The 17,679-nt window shown below is 55.1% G+C and overlaps 2 protein-coding genes across 2 annotated transcripts in view; one reads left to right on the top strand and one right to left on the bottom strand.

The window, feature by feature from the left end:
- Positions 1-2,035: 2,035 nt before the first annotated feature.
- On the top strand, positions 2,036-9,794 carry ARX (aristaless related homeobox). Its single transcript, XM_054271636.1, has 5 exons — positions 2,036-2,262; positions 3,323-4,043; positions 5,313-5,358; positions 7,262-7,590; positions 8,439-9,794. The coding sequence occupies exons 1-5, from the start codon at positions 2,070-2,072 to the stop codon at positions 8,677-8,679; spliced, it is 1,530 nt and encodes a 509-aa protein (XP_054127611.1). The 5' UTR covers positions 2,036-2,069; the 3' UTR covers positions 8,680-9,794.
- A 989-nt stretch (positions 9,795-10,783) lies between these two features.
- Positions 10,784-17,679, bottom strand: part of POLA1 (DNA polymerase alpha 1, catalytic subunit) — a 187,236-nt gene continuing 180,340 nt past the window's right edge. Inside the window, 2 exon segments of the mRNA XM_054271899.1 lie at positions 10,784-14,452; positions 14,454-14,590. Coding sequence (XP_054127874.1) covers positions 14,414-14,452; positions 14,454-14,590 — 176 coding nt within the window. The 3' untranslated portion in view covers positions 10,784-14,413.

Here is a 17,679-nt window from a genome sequence, read left to right as displayed (position 1 = left end):
CGCTCCGCCCGTCCCCGACAGCCTGGAGCTCCCTCCCGCCGCAGCCCCGGCTCGCACCGGCGGCAGACACCGGAGGGTCTCGGCGCTGCTGAAGCCCTCGCAGATGCCGCACCGAAGGTCCCCCGTGCCCTCCGGCTGTCGCCTGTGCCGCGGCGGGTCCGGTTCCCCCCCTCGGGCAGGCAGCTCTGCCCGTCCCCGTTCCGCCGCTCGCAGTGTCGCGACTCGCCCGCAGCGGCTTGGCCGGCGCCCGGCAAGGCAGCGGAGGGAAGGCAGATGCGGGCCGGGCTCCCCGGCTGCCGGAGCGCCGCTCCCGGCCCGGTGCTACCCGCGGCTCCGCGCAGCTTCTCCCGGGCAAGCCCCGGCAGGGAAGCCCGGTGGAAAAGTCGCGGTGGAACCGCCCGGCACGGCCAGGGCGAGAGCAAGAGGCGGCGGCTCCTCTGCTCGCCGAGCCTCGCCAAGGACACCCCTGCGTATTCCTGAGGGTTTTTTTGTTGGTTGGCTGGTTTGGGATTTGGGGTGGATCTTTTTTAGTTACTGAGTTAATGAACTAATTGCCACTCGTGGCAAAAGCTCCCTAGAGCTGAGCACCGAAGGCAAACGGGGCAGCTTTGCGTACCCGGTCAAGGAGCACCCGCTCAGCCGGGCCGGGCTGCGGCCGCCCCGCTGCGGATCGCGGGGCCCGCCGGCCGCGCACGTCGGGGCGCTTCCCGCTGGCATCCCCCGGCCTGCGGATCGGGGGGAAACGAAGAGGGGTGAATGAGGGGTAGGAGCCCCGAGGGGCCCCGCTCCCAGGGAGGGGACGACTCTGGGTTTAACATTTGTCCCCTGCGCACGCACCTTTAGGGCTTGGAAGTGTGTGCGTGTGCGCCCTCGGGCGTGGGCACAGCCAGAGCGGCGTTGAGCCCACGCCAGCACGGACACAAGCACGCACTCTCTTATTTTTTTCTCTTAATTATCTCTGGTTAATTAGGAGAAGTCAGTTCTGCACGGCAGTTGTAGCATGAACAGGGAAAATTGGGCAGTCTCCGCTTCGGTGCTCGGGATTGGGCATCACCCGAACGAGAGGACGGGTTATTTGTGGTGACCGGGAGCAGTTTCTCCGACGTGTTTGTGCTTGCGGGAGTCCGAGAGTAGAAGCGCACACATGAGAGGGGACGGGCAGAGCTGTACCGTGCCCGTCAAAACTGAGCCCTAACTGACCGGACAGGGAGCCTGAACTTGTGACCGCCCAACAGGGAAGGGAAAGGAGGGAGCATAAAAAATGGTCAGAGGTTTTCCGGTCCCGAAGCGGCGTGGAAAGCGCCGGCGGAGGGGAGATATGTGTGCGGAGAAAGGCGGAGGCTGTCAGGGGAGGCAGGGGGCTGCCGGACAGCACCGCACCGGGCTGCGCGACCTGCCCTGCCGTGCCGGGGGGAAACTGTTCCCGGCTCCCGCACTCCGCCGGTCGGTCCCGGCCGCTGCCGCGGAGAGCGCCGGGCGCGGACGCGGCGTTTCAAACAGGGCGAGCGCGCGGCCCCGCGCAGCACCGCGTCCAGACGGAGCTGCCCGCGGGAAAACGCGGCGCGGATCCCCCGGCGCCGCCCACGCCATCCCGCCCGGGAATTGCCGGGGGCTAAGGAGGGGTCGGGCGGGGAACAAGCCGCCGTCGGGGCGGGGGGGTGGGGACGGAGCAAGGCGTGCCGCGGGAACTCCGCCGCCGCCCATCCCGGACGCCCCCGACGGCTCCCCCGAGCGGGTCCCCGTCGGCTGCCGCCCCCACGGAGCGGGGGCGGAGCGCGGCGGGAGGGGCGGGGCGGGGCCGGGGGCAGCGCGGCGACTCGGGCGGGCGCCGATCCGGGGCGGTCCGAGCCGGGCTTTGCCGGGCGCCGTCTGTCGGCGGCCGCCCGGCCTCCGGCGGGAGCCAATCAGGGGGCGGCTGCCCGCACGTGGAGCCGAGGGGACTCAAGAGCGCCGCGGCCGCCGCTCACTCCCCCCGTGACGGGCGTCCCGGCGGCACCGGGCAGCGCCGCGGGGGCGTCCGCGCCGCCGCTCCCGCCCCGGCCCCACGGCTCGGCCCCGCTGCCGCCGCCATGAGCGGCCCCTACCCGGAGGAGAGCTGCGCCGAGCGCCCCGAGTGCAAAAGTAAATCGCCAACTTTGCTGTCCTCCTACTGCATCGACAGCATCCTCGGCCGGCGGAGCCCCTGCAAGGTGCGGCTGCTCGGTACCGCGCCCACCCTGCCCGCCATCGCCGCCCGTCCTGACACTGACAAGGCCGCGCAAGGTAAGCCCCGCCGTCCCATCCCGCTCGTCCCGTCCCTTTTCCCCGGATCGGGCAGGCCCGGCTGTGTGTCCCCCATTCCCCGCACAGCCTGCGGCTCGGCTCCGGCCGCGCTCCCCGCCCGCACCGCACGGCCGGGCGCCGCCTCGGAGCTGCGGTCGCTGTTATCCCGTTACCGTGCTCGTTAGTGGCTGCTATGCTGCCAGGAAGCGCGGCCAGAGCCGTGCCCGGAATTCGTCACAATTCTTTCCCTGGGAGTCGGGTACCGGCGCTTTAGGCTGCTCTTGCTTTCGATATGGGTGTAATTTTTAAAGCCGAAATAAATCGGTGCGAGATGCGATCCGTGTCGGGGGAAAGCCTGGCCCGTTCGCATTAAAACCTGTAACGGGTTTCGGCCAGCGAGCTGGGGCTGCGCCCGGCAGCAGCCGGGGCAGTGATAACGGGCCGCCGGCAGCCGCCGCCCCCGGCCCAAGTTGGGAGCAGCCCCCTCCGGAGCCGCGGGGAGCCCGGATGGGCAGCTCCTATGGGCGGCCTTGCTCCCGCTTTTCCCGGCGTACACTGCCGGGCGGGATTCTTTCCTACAAAACCAAAACTACACTTGGGGACGGGGGGGAAGATTATAGGAGGGGGGAACAAAACAAAAAAAAAAAAAGCCAGCGGAGGACTCCCGGGCCGCCGGGCGGGCGCAGCGGGACCAGCGCTGCCCCGCCATGTGGGATGTGGTCCGGCACTGACCGCTGTCGGAAATGTGCCGGCGCAGGCCCGGGGCTGCCAGAGCCCCCGCAGCCTGTCCTGGGCTCAGCGGCCGGGAGGAATTTCTTCCCAGGCTGGGAGCAGCGGCGCGGGCCGGGGGCGGCCTGAGGGACGGGGTAGGAGGTGGGAAATGGTGTACGAAGGATGGCTGAGGGGCTGGACTCTCGCCCTGGGCTCTATTCGCGCAGATCCTACTGACCGTGTCTTTCTTTCTCCCTTTCTTTCTTTCTTTCCTCCGCACCCTTCTCCCCGCCACGCCTGCCCGCTCCGTCCGACTGCTGCGGCCGTCTACGCCACTTTCATGGCTCAGGGTCCCCTAAGGCCAGTCCCCCCTTCGAGCCGGCCGAGCTGCACCTTCCCCCCAAACTGCGCCGGCTTTACGGGCCGGGCGGGGGCCGGCTGCTGCCGCCGCGGGCGGCGGGGCCGCGGGGGGACCGGACGGAGGGGCGACCGGAGGGGGGCGCGGGCCCCGTGCCCGCTGCCGCCCCGTGGGACACGCTGAAGATCAGCCAGGCGCCCCAGGTCAGCATCAGCCGCAGCAAAAGCTACCGTGAAAACGCGCCCTTCGTGGCGCCGCCGCCCGCCCGGGACGAGCTGGGCAGCCCCGGCGCACACGTCGAGGAACGGCCGGGCCCTGCCGCGCCGGCCGCGGAGGAGGAAGAGGAGGAAGAGGACGAAGAGATGCTGGAGGAGGACGAGGACGAGGAGGAAGAGGAGCTGGAGGACGATGAGGAGGAGGAGCTGCTGGGCGAGGACGGCGGGGGGCTGCTGAAGGATGCCCGCCGGGGCGCCACCGCGGCCCCCGGGGCGGAGGGCGGGGATCTGTCCCCCAAGGAGGAGCTGCTGCTGCACCCCGAGGACGGCGAGGGCAAGGACGGTGAGGAGAGCGTCTGCCTCTCGGCCGGCAGCGACTCCGAGGAGGGGCTGCTCAAGAGGAAGCAGCGCCGCTATCGTACCACCTTCACTAGCTACCAGCTGGAGGAGCTGGAGAGGGCCTTCCAGAAAACCCACTACCCCGACGTCTTCACCAGGTACCGGCGCCGGGGCCCCGGCCGAGCGCGGAGCGAGCGAGCCCCGGGGGGACGGGACAGGCTGCAGTGCGCTGTACCCCCGGCCCCGGCGGTGAATCCTGCCTCGGGCACCCCCGGGCTGGAGGAGACGGGGAACGGGGCCGGGTTCAGGGGGGACCCGGGGCCGGCAGAGCCCGGGCAGGCCCGCCTCAAGGCCGCCGCCGCCGGGCGCTATTTTTACCGCTGCCCACCCCTCCTCTCACCGCGGCGCTCCGGGATCGGTTTCGCGCTGCTCGTGGGCTGGAGCCCGGCCCGGGGAAGCCCCGGCAGCGGCAGAGATCAAAGCGCCGCTGCCTAAAAATACCGGCCCGGCACGTCGGGGCCTCTTGGTGCCCGGAGTTGCCCCCAAGGAGCCCAGGGGGGCCCAGCCCGGCTCTGTTCACACTGTCGGGGACGTTTTCCCGTTGAAAATGAGAGCTCGGTGGTGGCGGGTCTGGCCAGCGGCTCCCCCGCGGGAAGCGCAGGCAGGGAGAGAGGCAGAGCCGCCAGCCCTCTCCTCGCGCTGACCGAAAATTGCAGCTCCCCACTCCCGCCTTAAGGCTAGAGGGGGATCGAGTCCCCAGAGTCGCATTTTTCGATCCCAAAGACCCTCCTGGTTTCTCGTTTGTTTTGCCCGGGGGTTGGGGTTCGGGGCAGCGTTGGAACAGGAGTGTTCACGGGGACATTTTTTTTTTTGCGTGGATCTTGGAGCCGCGCATCGCCCGCGGCGCTCACCTCGGGGCGCCGCCTGGCCCGGCCCCGGGAGCGGCTGCCCGGGCTGTGTATGGACGTACCGCAGTTTTTTCGTTGGTGCTTTTTTGCGGCTTTGGGTTTTGCTCCAGGGCTTTTCACGCCCTGAGGGCGCGGGACTCCGGCCGCGGCAGGGTCCCAGTTACGCTGGGAATGCTCCTCTCTGGGACACGGAGCTGATGAGCCATTTTCCAGTGCCTTAGTGTTTTCCGATTTACCGTAATTGTGGCAATGTGAACCTCCGTGTGGAGCTTCCCGGCTGCCATCCCCTACACGGCAGCTGCGGCTGGAAGTGGCCGAGTTTGGGGAGCGGCGGGGAGGGAATGCCAAACCCTAGAGTCAGTCCCAAGAGGCGCCCGGCTCGGCGGCCGGAGCCGGGCCGAGGGCGGCAATAGGCGCAGTCCGCCCGCGGCCCGGCCCCGCCAGCCTCGGGCACCGCGATTTCGGGCGCGGGCGATTGGAGGTGCCCCGGGCTGACGGCGGCGTCTGTGTCTCCCCCAGGGAGGAGCTGGCCATGAGGCTCGATCTGACAGAAGCCCGAGTGCAGGTGAGTGCCAGCGGCGGGACCGGGACCGGCGGCGCCCGGGGAAGGGTGGCCTGGCCCCGCCAGGGCCGAGCCATCGGCTGGTGGATCCCCGTGTGGTTAAACTCAGGGCTCCCGGTTCGGCTGTTAGAAACCCGCTCGGCCGCAAGTCGGGTATTTGGCTGCCATCAAATCTCCAATCGGGCTTCATAAAAGCCCACTTAGTGCTAGAACAAACAGGGCCATTTGAAGGCGAAATGTTGTTTGATTTCCTCTCCGCCTGCACAAGGAGCTGGCTAATGCTATTTGATTTCCCATTTTTGATAGCAATAAGCCTGCATTGATCTAATAGTGAGTGAGTGCAATGCTATTAAAGGTGTTTGCCGCCCCATACCAGAGTGCATTTCCCAACCCGGGTCTCATAACCAAAGAGACGATAAACATTGGGATGCCCTGATTGCCAACAGAAAACAGATGTCTCTGGGTTTGAAGCTGAGCAAATCACTTTACAGTTAAAATCGGGCGCTGATAAAGCATAATAAATTCCATATGGCTCATTTAATACACAACAGCTTCTTGCATTAGAGGGGCTAATGATGAGATTTGTCCCCTCCTTTCTGTTGACACATTTCTCCATTGTCAAACAGAGATGTGACAGCAAATCAGTATTTTCAGCTCAGGGGAACAAGTCGTGGGAAAGTTAAATAACTTTTTTAACAGAAAGACACCCCCTTTCTTTCTCCTCTATTCATGGCAGAAGATGTAATTAAGTGAATATGAATTATGAGAGTCCCTTCGTTTACCTTTGGGTCTACTCAGACTTATTAATTCAATAAGGGGGAATTGTAGTGAGGACAGCTTGCTAATTGAGTTTTAGCGGGGAGGAGAGACGCTCCCTCCGTGCCAGGCTGTTGCCTTCCTCACGAGCACAATGCCTCTTCGTCGTGGGTGCCCGGAGAGGCGTGCGTGGAGATCAATTCCCGCTGAACAACTGCAGGGAGACTCGCAGCGCTGCTGCCTTTCTGCCTTCCGGGAAAGAAGGGACTCATACTGAGCTTACAAAGCCCAGCATAACAGGAAAAACTCTGCCCACACCTGTCCCAAAAGATTTACAAGCGTCTCTCTCTCAAAGTCTCTGTCTGTAGGTGCGTGTGATGGCCCCACATTTGGTTATTAACGGAATGTTTTATTTTCCTTTGAAATATGGTTTATTTTCCTCTACCTTTCTCCTGCTTTAAGCAGCTTTATTTCACGATTTTTGCTTTGTGGGAGGGGTAAAAGAAAGGACGGCAGTGCCATGGCATCCTAACTAAATTTCATAAAATAGATTTTAAAAGGGCAGCCTTGAAGTCTATATTTGTTGCTTTGGTTGCCTCACAAATTATTTCTTCGTTTCCGATGTCACCGAAATTACGATTTTTTTTCCTCTTATTAAATCTGAAGGGGAAAAAAAAAGTCTACGATCTCCAAACCATATAATTTGTAAATATGCCCTTTAACGAAAAAAAAAAAAAAAAAAAAAAAAGTCGCGGTGTGGGTGTGAGTGCGGAATGATTCCCGCGTAGTCCCCTTGGGAATTCGTACTGCCGCTGCTCCAGCGCATCGGGAGCCGCCTCCCGCTCCGCTGTCTGCCCGCACCGCCGGCCTGCCGCCCAGGTGTGCGGGGTGCGGAGCTGCTGCGCCCCTCCGGGAGCCGGGGCCCGCCGCGGGGCCGGGGCTGGCACCGGGAGCCGCGGCTCGGCCCCGGCGTGGGTCGGCCCGGCCCGAGGCTCGGCGCGGCACCGGCACACGTGGGCCCTTGGGGCGATCCCGCTCCGGGGGCGGCGGAGGAGCGGTGGCCGTCGGGCCGGTGCGGGGCTCCTGCGGGGCTCGCCGCTCCGAGGGCGCGTGCAGGCGTATTAAAACCGGTTTTTCTTTTGGCTTTCAGGTATGGTTCCAGAACCGTAGGGCTAAGTGGCGGAAGAGGGAAAAGGCTGGGGCTCAGACACACCCCCCAGGTTTGCCTTTCCCTGGTCCCCTGTCAGCAACTCACCCCCTCAGTCCATACCTTGATGCTAGTCCTTTCCCTCCTCATCACCCAGCTCTAGACTCCGCCTGGACCGCCGCCGCCGCCGCGGCCGCCGCCTTCCCCAGCCTACCGCCGCCGCCCCCCGGCTCCGCGGCGCTGCCCCCCGGCGGGACCCCGCTCGGCCTCGGCACCTTCCTGGGCGCGGCCGTGTTCCGCCACCCCGCCTTCATCAGCCCCGCCTTCGGCAGGTACCGCCCGCCCCTCCCCGCGCACCGGCACCGCGCTGTCCTGAGGCGGGGGCGCCGGGCTGAGCGCGGCCCCACACGGGACCCGCCGCGCGCGGCCGCCCCGCCGTTCGAACTTGGAGCGCCTCGCAGCCGGCGCCCATTGGGCGCCGCGCGGGTCACGTGCTTCCGCCGCGGCCGCTCATTGGGCGGGGGCGGCTCCCCCGCCCGCCCCCCGCGCGGCCGCGGGTTCCCCGTGGGGGCGGCCAGGCCGGGGCAGGGCCCCGCGGGAGCGGCCCGCGGAAAGCCGCGCTCCCCCTCAGAGTTAAACCCTTGCGTGGGTTTCCCTTCGTGCCCCCGTGCCCTCTGCTTTGCTCGGGGCGGAGGTTGCCGCTATTTGGCCAGTCGGGATGAACAGGAGCCGCGGCATCCCGGGTGCCGTGAGCCGCTCCGGCCGCGGGGGGACCGTCACGGACGGATTTTTAGCCGCGGGCATGAGTGGGGCTGAGCGGCTTCCACAGGTTCGCGTCCGGACGAGCTCCCGCGGGAGGTGCGGGCAGCGCCGGGCGGCCCCGGCGGCGCTGCTCGGCGAACGGGGGGAGCGAGCGCTGCCTGCCCGGGACCGGGGGCTTCCCCTGCGCATCCCCAGCCACTGCCCACTGCCGCCCTGACTGGCAGTCGGGGAGGACCAGGCTCAGCGACTTTTCCTCCTTTTTTAAATTTTTTTTTTTCCCCCAAAAATCTTTAGCCTGCCCGCCGTCGGGTATTTGCAGCGGGTCTCTGTCCCTTCGCGTCCGCGCTCGGTGGGGAGGAGGCGAGCGGGGCCGGCGCTCCCGGCGCGGCGGTGACGGCCGTGTGTGCTTCCCTTGCAGGCTCTTTTCCACCATGTCCCCCCTGGGCAGCGCCTCCAGCGCCGCGGCGCTGCTGCGGCAGCCGGCGCCGGCCGCCGAGGGCGCGGTGGGCTCGGCGGGGCTGGGGGACCCGGCCAGTGCCGCCGCCGACCGGCGGGCGTCCAGCATCGCCGCCCTGCGGCTGAAGGCCAAGGAGCACGCCGCCCAGCTCACCCAGCTCAACATCCTCCCCGGGAACAGCACGGGGAAAGAGGTGTGCTAAGGCACGGCTGCCGGCCGCGGGCTGCGGGATAGGGTTTTTTTTAGGGGAGAGAGAAAAAAAGAGGGGGAGAAGAGGAGAGTAAATACGCGAATCAATAAAGGTCACCTCAGACAGCATGAAGCAAGACCAAACGGGGGGAAAAATAATGATGATTTTTTAAAAATAAGAGGACCAGCAGCTGAGACTGTAGTAGGTCCTCAAGTTAGGAACTTGGGGAAAGTGAATGCCTCTCGCATCATCCCTCACACGAGTGAAACGACACTTAAAACCTCCTGAATGAGTAACTCCTTGGCTGGTACATTTCTTAAATGTACGACGTGTCCATTTCCTCTATGAACATAAGGGGGAAAAAAGTAAAAAAAAAAAAAAGAAAAAAAAAAGAAAAAAACCCTAATAAAAGTTACTATATATTAGCCTTTCGTACACTAAATATTTTTCCTTCTGTTTATCTGGCAAGAAAAAAAAGAAAGAAATAGAATTGTAATTAAGAAAGTGAAACAAAAAACAATAGAGAAGCTAAGAGAGGGGGGGAAAGCTACCCACATCTTCTTAAAATAGCATCCTAGGATGTTAAGTTGGTCAGTTAGAAGCGCTGGAGAACTATTTTACATGTTGCAACGAGCTGCATATGCTAACAAAGGATGCTGACAGTGCAAACTGAAAGTAAATTTGATGCTGTAAGATAACCAGTGCACTTAGGGGAAAGGGTATATCTTTTTCTTGTTATATTCTTTATCACTACACCAACCAAGGTTTTTATATCAAACCAAAGCGAAATACACTGCTAGAATATGGACTGTTTAAGTCACTAAACTGTGATTATTAATTCTGTACATACCATTGTTATAAAAAAAAAGAACAGAGCTTTGTATATTTGAAAAGTTATAAAACAATTGCACTCAGTGTAGTGTTGTAAAAGTTTGTCATTCTGTAGATTCTTACTGTGTTGTAGATATAATAGGGTTCCTAGACAAATATTTATGTACAAACTCTTTATTTAACTTATTAACTGTAGAGGTTTCTGAAACCCTCAAGAGGCGATGGTACAGTACTTTTTCGTGTAATGTCGTTATTGTTAACACTTTTCCTTGCTATCCGGTGGAGAAGTGCCACGTTCAGAAAATAAACAAAAATATATGTTTAACAAAAAAAGAAAAAAAAAAAGTCATCAAAAGAGAAGCAGAAAGCCCTGCTGTCCTTGCGGGGGCTGCGGGGCCGGGGCCGAGCTCCGCCAGCCGCAGCGCCGGGGTCCCCCCGCGGGCCGGGCCGGGGCGGGCGCGGGTGGCTCGGCCGGGAGTGCCGGGGCCGGGCGGGAGGTGCCGCAGCCCCGTTTGCGAGCGGATCGCGGGGCGCGGGGCACCCAGGGCCGGGCCTGGCCGCGCTGTGCCGCGGGCACCGTGGCGTGTCCCCCCGCGGGCTCGGGGCCGTCCCTTGGCGGCAGCGGTGCCACCCGCGGGGAGCCGCCCCACGCTGCCCGGGCGGGCACGGGACAGCCGCTGCCGAAAGGCGGGAGTGGGGGAGAAAATCTGGAATTTTGGGGAGCGCTTGGCCGCCCCCGCGCCTTTGGGGTTACAAAAGTTTCTCCGCGCCTGCCCCTTCGTTCTCCTAGAGGTGAACTTTCTTTCTTCCCTCTTCCTTTATTACTCCCCGGGTGGTTTTCTTACTCCTCTTTTTTTTTTATATTGTTGTTGTTTTTTCTTGTCTTTTTTTTTTTTTTTTTTGGGCGCAGCGGTCCCGCCTGCCCCTTCCCCGGAGCAGGGGCCGGGATGCGGGCAGCCCCGGCTGCTCCTCGCCGTCCTTCCCCCCGGCCGCGATGACGCCTGATCCCCCCGGCCAAGCCCGACGGGCCGCCGGAGAGCCGGGGTGTGGGGCTCTTTTTTTGGGTGCTTTGGTCCAATCCCGGCAGCGCTCACAGCGGCGGGCCGGGCCCGGAGAGGAGCCCGAGGGCAGCCCGAGAGGGGCCCGGCCCCGCCGGCGGCTCCGGGAGGTGCCAGCACCGCGCGTGGGAGCCCCCGCGACCCTTCCCCGCAGCTCTCCCCTCCACTCACGGCATTTCACATCCCACACCCCCCTACCCCGCCCGCCCCCGGCCGTATTTTTGAGTTCTAAAACCCACCATAGGCGCGCAAAAAAAATTTATGGGAAAAATAAGGCTTGTTCCTTGGACGTTATTAACGTGCAGCCTGAAATATACATTTTTGCCTCAAAGAAAAGGGAATCATTATCAAGCCATTAGGCATTAAGAAATGTCATTCAGTCATTTTTATTCATTCTGCTGAAATCTTCGTAAAAGCCCGAATCATACTTCTGCAAGCAGCAATTTTGTTAATCCAGGGGGTTATTACTCTGGTCCCTTATTAGGATCTATACTGCTGCCAAGCAATCCTATAACCTTCTCAAAAGAAGTTTACCTCCGTGTTATAAAACCAGTAGTGGTATTTATACTGTGCAATAATTAGTGTATTACCTGAATCCACTAACAGGTTCATTTTATCTCCGCACAAAACCCCTAGTCTGCTTATAGAAAGCTTGTGCCTCCTTTGGTGCTGTTAAAGTGGTGAAAGAGTGAATGAAGGCTGGTAGCACTTTCTCCTTTCGCCGTGCCTTAATTCCCATCTCTTTTTGCTCTCATCCAATTAGTGCAGTGTATTAAGCGGTTTATCATCTCATAGTCAGCTATTGAGAGAAACAAGGCGAACACTTTGCAATAGAGCCTGCTCTCCTTTGACACCCTCAGGTACTTACATATTCCACTGTGCTATGAATAATAGAGGAAGAATAGAGCGCTAATTCCCTCATCAAAGAATGCCTTGTCTGCTGCTTTGCTCAACAACACCATTCGGATCAAAAGAAAAGCAATAAAGCTTAGCATAACAAAACGAAACCTACTTATTAGCTTAGTGGTTAAATTAATGCAGAGCCGCTGCTATTCAAAACCAAGGTTTGAAAACAGCCTCCAACAACCTGATAATGCTGCCTTCGGGATGAAGGAATTTTAATCTGAAATTTGAAGCTGGCACAGATGAGTTAATCTATTAAACTGCTATAAGGAGGGTGCGGGAGAACTATTCAATTAAGGCACATTTAAGGTGCCCTGCAGAAGACGGGGATGGATTCGAAGGGGAAGATGTGCTCCGCTCCGGCCTTAGAAAACTGCCTTTGGCGGCGAAAAGAGGGATTTTGGCACAGCAGCAGCCGTGTTTGCGGATGGGAATTCTTTTTCATATCGCATATGTCATCAGCGAAACCTGGCCACCGGCTCCATATATCAACACTCCTCTTCCCCAACTGCAAATAAATACAAATAAACACAAACCTTCATTTTAACAGCACGGCGTGGGGGAGGGGGATGTGAGGAGGAAAAGGAAGGGAAGGCGATTCAGGCCAGAGCAGCCTCAGAATGCAAACCTCTGAACTTCACTTTTCCCAAATTATTTACAGCGCGGCGTTTACCAGCTCCATTTAATATTAAATGCTATAAAGATGATTTTGCGTTTCCCAGCCTTTCCGAGGGGCCAAGACGAGGCACTGTGCCCAGAGCTGATTAGAGAGGGAGAGGGGAGGGGGAAAAAAAAAATCCGGTTTTTACTCCTTGCCAAGACTTCAGCTCTGATCTGGCCAGCTTTGCTGAGAGGAATCAAAAAAAGCCTCCATTCGGGGTAAAAGCCCTCATTTGCCATCCTCACCCCCCCAGTGTGGCTGCCGGGGGCTCCGGGGCTGTGCCACTCACGGCTCCTGCGCCTCGGAGCGTGGGGGAACAGCCCCTGGCAGGGCCACTCTGTGCTGCTGCACCCTACACAGTCATTCCACAACACTCTCATTTAATCTAAACATCCCTAAACTTGCAAATTAACAGGCTCTTCAGCTGTAATTATACAGATACATACAAGTGCCACAGGGTCAGGTTACGCCATATCTATCCATTTTATTTGTATACCTAATGTCTGGAGGAGAAGGTCACACTTTTCACTTTCCTAAGGCATTCTACCCAGTAGAATCAGTATATATCAGTAATATCTTCATAATCCTAATTGAGCTGGACACAAAAAATCTAAAAATCTCTGCATGGAACTACAAGAAACCAGGATCTTTTGAAGTTCAGCAACTTCAGTACGGCATCTCGGCAGCAACACCTTCTTTCCAAGACAGACTCCAAATAAAGTCTGTTTTACAAAATTAACCCAACTAAACATATTGGGAACGATCAATAGCTCACCAGGGTGGGACAACACCTGCACAACACCAGAGGCTGCACAGATTCCATTTCCCACTGTAGTGATTCCATGTGAGCAGAAATGAAAGGGTTTAGTTCCAAAAGTTGCTAGGAACATGACTGTGTATTTAGGCATATTCAAACTGACACTACCCATACTGACACACAGCTTCTCCCAAATGCCACTCTGGGGACAACTGAATGTCATAAAATACTCTGAACACAATCAGATACATGAATCCCTACAGTGCCCAACATGTTCATGCTGATGCTCTTACTTCTTCTTCAAACTCCCTTTGTTAATGGCTGTTCATCCTAAAAACAGACACAAAAGCAATTCTGTAAGACCAGGAGAGGTCCAGAGCAATATGACCTAGCATTCATATTTTCAACCATCAGATCATAGAATCAAATTCTCTTTTACTAGAAAACTTTATTTTTTTTTCCTTCAAGTGTGAAAAAACTTTACATTTTACACTGTTTAAGATTTAAAGGCAATTTTTATAACCTTACATTAATATATCACATTGCAAACTAAACAGCGAACAGAGTACAATATTTTGTGTACAAAAGCATGTACCCAAATTTATTCTCTTGTCATATCTGCTTGTCGTTTTATTAGAAGTAAATGAAAAATACAATTTGTTTGTAAAAACTGTAAAATCTCCAACACAGTAATTATTACAGAACAGTAACTATGATTTGCTGCTTTCCATTCCCCTGTTATTGGTTACAATGCCATCCCAAAAATATTTTTCTCTATCGATTGCTTACTTTCAAATACTTTGAAATGAAACACATTTATATCCTCTGCATGAGTGAAATGGGTTTTGTTCATGTGCATGTCTTTACATCCACACAGAAATTGTCAACGTGGCAAAATGCTATGCTTAAAGATGCTTGGAAAGACTCCTAATAAAAAGATGGTCCCTATTTTTAGCACCTCCAGGTTTCAGTCGTTCTTTAATGAATTTCAAAGTAAAGCGTCCCTACCTCTGTTCAGAAGGTAATAGGACATTTAAATGCATTTAGGCTTAGTATTGTTTTTAATTGGTATGTTTATGATCAGGAAGAAGATAAACCGTGAAAAGGCAAAACATTAGTGCTCCTACTGAGACCTCTACTAACCTCTCTTCCTGAGAGCACCTCTAGTAAATACCCTGGAGCAAAGTCTAGGATCACTTACATTCCAGCAACTCTCACTGGGAATTATCCAATTAAAGCAGCAATTCCCCCACCCCCTTTTCCCTCATAGGTCTAAATACACAACAAAAAATATTGCAAAAATCAACTACTCCATATTTTAATAACTCTGGTTTCTCAATGAGGGAAAAAAAGGAAGATAAAAACACCTTGAATACTTCATATCCATAAGAATCATACATCCTGTTTTCATCTCCCATTTTTCCTCCTCCAAAGAGACAAGATTATTAAAACATCATTGTACATACTGAAATAGAGTATTGCTGAAGAGATCATTACTGATCAACAAGGGACTGGCCTCCCTCCATTTTTAATCAGTCACTGTCTTTCATTCCTGGGCTCTCCCACAGATCTATCTTCCTATACTGACGGTGAAGAGTTTGCCAAGGTTCACTTCTGAGTAGCCACTCATGGCCAGGCATTTGTCTACGGTGCTCTTCAGTCTTTTGTAGGCCTCAGAGACTTCCCTCCTGAGTTGCTTCTTCTTCAAATACTCTAGAAAAACAAAGATGAAAAACCCAAACACAAAGAGGGATTAAATGACCACAAAAAGACAGGATTTTTGCATTCATTAGACTGTGAATCAAGGTATTTTAAAACGAGGTGAATGTTGTAGATAGCAAAGAGCACATTTGTGGCAAGCTCTCCCACGTTCTGCTGCATTCCCAGCCTTTCCTGCAGGAGCTGGTGAGGGGCCATGGTGAACCCTGGCCATGGAACCAAGGCTGAAGCTCCCTCAGCCCCACCAGCACAGGAGCAGTGGGAAAACTGGAAAGAGCCACTCCTAGTTCAGTTTTGTGATGCAGCTGGAGTGAAATGGGGGTTCACTAAGTCACAGCAGAGAAAGTAAGCAATAGTTGGGCTGGGTCTGAAAGGATCCCATGTAAAAGGGGCATGTGCCCTCACTAGTGAGAACTATCCAGAGTCCCCAGGGGTTGGAAGCAGGGAGGGATTCTGCTCCAGGGTGGCTTCAGAAGTGAAAGAGATCACAATTCATGTCCAATTCATGTCCCTCATCCCTGCTGTTAATACTGGCACTGGCACAGCCTGGGACACACTTATCACCAGTATTGTGAGCTCTGAAATGCACGTTGTGTGCAGGACAGGAATTGTGATCCTCAGCACTAGGGAGGCACTGGAAGGAAAAGGAAGTAGCACAAACAACGAGAATTCCATGCTATTTTACCCTAAAATGGAGAGAAGATGCCCAGTATCTCAACCAGGAGATGTCAGGTTCACCAGATACATGAATGAAGAGGCTCCCAAATGCTTGATAAGAGATGTGTGGGGACATGCATTTACTCACCTGTACCTTTATATGTGTGCAAAGTCATGTGCATGAGCCTGTACATATTTCAGCAGCAAAGACCAAGGTGTTCTATTTCTGTTGGGTTTTTTATAAAATTTTCTGCCATTAAAAAAAACACACCCAAGGAATTTTCTCTGGGTGACTGTCCAGCTTTTCTTTTATAAAAGCTGTGAACAAAGACTAAAAGAGCAAAATATTCCACTACTCCATTATACAGCAATGCCAAGCGGATGCAGATCTGGCAATCTGTTCTGCTCCTACTTTCCAACCAACTCCACACTCCAGGAACACCAGCTCCTACCCAAAGGCTCCTACCCAAGCCTTTTCCTGCAGTTACACCTTGAACACTGGAGAGCACACAGACTGCAGAACAAGGTGTCCTCCCAGGCAGCTTCCCTGCTTTCAGACTGGAGGGACTCCACACCCAGCAGCACCAGGACAGCACAGCACAGGTACTTGCAGGTCAAGATTTGAAGCCACTGAGGTGCAGGGTAAAGCCACCAACAACATCCTTTCTATGTCTCATTAGCTTTGCCTCACTTCCCCCTGACACCTTCACAGCCCTCCTGCTCCTTTGAACACCTAACAGAGGAATCTCCATCCCCTCTCAAACAGCTTTTAGTCTACAGCACAAGTTAAGATGAAAAACCAGTTGTCTCTAAAAACAGTGGAGTTTATTTAAGAAAAGGTTTTTGGGGAGAGGGACATTCTGGTTTTCTGAGTCTATATGTACAAGGGGTGAAATGTCTCATTTTTGTGACAAGTCACACCTCTGTGTGTGATGTGACTGAGATGAAGGTGTCCCTTCAGACAACTTCACCTCAGCAGCCAAGGACTGCTACATGAGGAGATGGCAGGGATGGGAGGCATGGTGACAGAAAAAGCTATCACAGTTTTGAGGTTTGTGAAGTTCTTCTCCCTGAGGATTTACAAATATTTCTGCAGAACCTCAGATGTTGTAGTATGAGCTCAGCAGACTAGCTCTGGATATAATACAAACAGCAATGTTTTACTGAGAAATTGCCACCTGCTTAGGTTTTCCATGTTATTCACAAAGTTCCACTGAAGTTAACTGCTTTGCATGAAGCTATCAACTCTTTAAAAATTAAATTAAAAACTTAAATTAACAATGCCTGAGTAAGTGAATACATTGATTAAAAGCACTTTGATAAGCACCTTTCATGCATTGTTGTAAAGGAGTTATGTATTGTGTCTGGGCAGTAAGCAAACAGAGGAAGATGCCTTGTTGATGATACCACATTTTTACTGTTACACAGACAGTAGTGACTTAAAGTCTATTAGCAGAATTGGATTTTCCTTAAACTGCAACTCCAATACAACAAAAGCTTGCTTATGTGAATCTGCTCATTGAAGTCATTATGGCATAAACACATTTAACGATTCTGAAAGTATTTAGGTATAGGGTTAAATTAAACAAACCTTGAAAATTGTCTTAACCAGATCCATAAAAACACCAATCCCACTTTGCCACAAACTGAGCTCTCACTTTTTTATGTATTTTCAAGATTAATGATACAGTGTGGGTTCACTTGCAACTGCTCTCATTAGCCAAACCACGCTCTTCATATCAAGGAACTGTGGAAAATTCCATCCTTGTACTTCAAAACTAGGCCAAAATAGTTTGAAGCTTCCTGGAGCTCAGGAGGGTCCAAGGTAAAATACATCAATGTGAACAGCTGGCACATGTGAACAGAGCAGGAAGGCACATTAATCATTAGAACACTGAGGCAAACAATACACCAGGGCTGAAAAGTAGGGAACAGAAATACAGACCCATGTACAGCTCCAATTCAGGCTTCAGGGCTCCAGCCATCCCACTAACAGAGCTCCCAGCTCCCCCCAACATTAAATCTAAACTCCAATTATACACAATAACCGTTCTGACAGTATGCTTCAAACATTTCTTAGATGCAATTACCCTTGTAGAGGCAGGCAGGAAAGGATGGACTGAAAAAAAAAAAAAAAAGGAGAAATATGAGGGGCCTCGTTGAAGTAATGAGGCCAATTTTAAGTTTCAATTATAAGAGAATGGGAGCTGGGAGCTCCGGGAGGAGAGGCAGGCAGGACTGTGTGTGCAGCACCATGCATTTGAATGACACAAGTGCATCTGATGACTGGGGAGAAGAGATTTAAAGAACTGTAGTAATACAGAGCAGGGGAAGATGAGAGAGGACACAGCTCCTGATGTGTTTACCTCCTTTGCTGATGGGATATTGACTTTTCCCACCAGGTTGGTTAGAAAGGGGACTATTTA

The sequence above is a fragment of the Melozone crissalis genome, unplaced genomic scaffold, assembly GCF_028551555.1.
Source record: "Melozone crissalis strain CALT ecotype California unplaced genomic scaffold, PUWL_Pcris_2 ptg000013l_1, whole genome shotgun sequence".
NCBI classification, from domain to species: Eukaryota; Metazoa; Chordata; class Aves; order Passeriformes; family Passerellidae; genus Melozone; species Melozone crissalis.
The sequence above is the reverse complement of the archived record's forward strand: the minus strand, read 5'-3'. Positions and strand labels throughout refer to the sequence as shown.

Coding starts and splice junctions, on each gene's coding strand:
- ARX (XM_054271636.1), top strand. CDS start 2,070: ATGAGCGGCCCCTACCCGGAGGAGAGCTGCGCCGAGCGCCCCGAGTGC. Junction 2,263..3,322: donor CACTGACAAGGCCGCGCAAG/GTAAGCCCCGCC, acceptor TTCATGGCTCAG/GGTCCCCTAAGGCCAGTCCC. Junction 4,044..5,312: donor TACCCCGACGTCTTCACCAG/GTACCGGCGCCG, acceptor TGTCTCCCCCAG/GGAGGAGCTGGCCATGAGGC.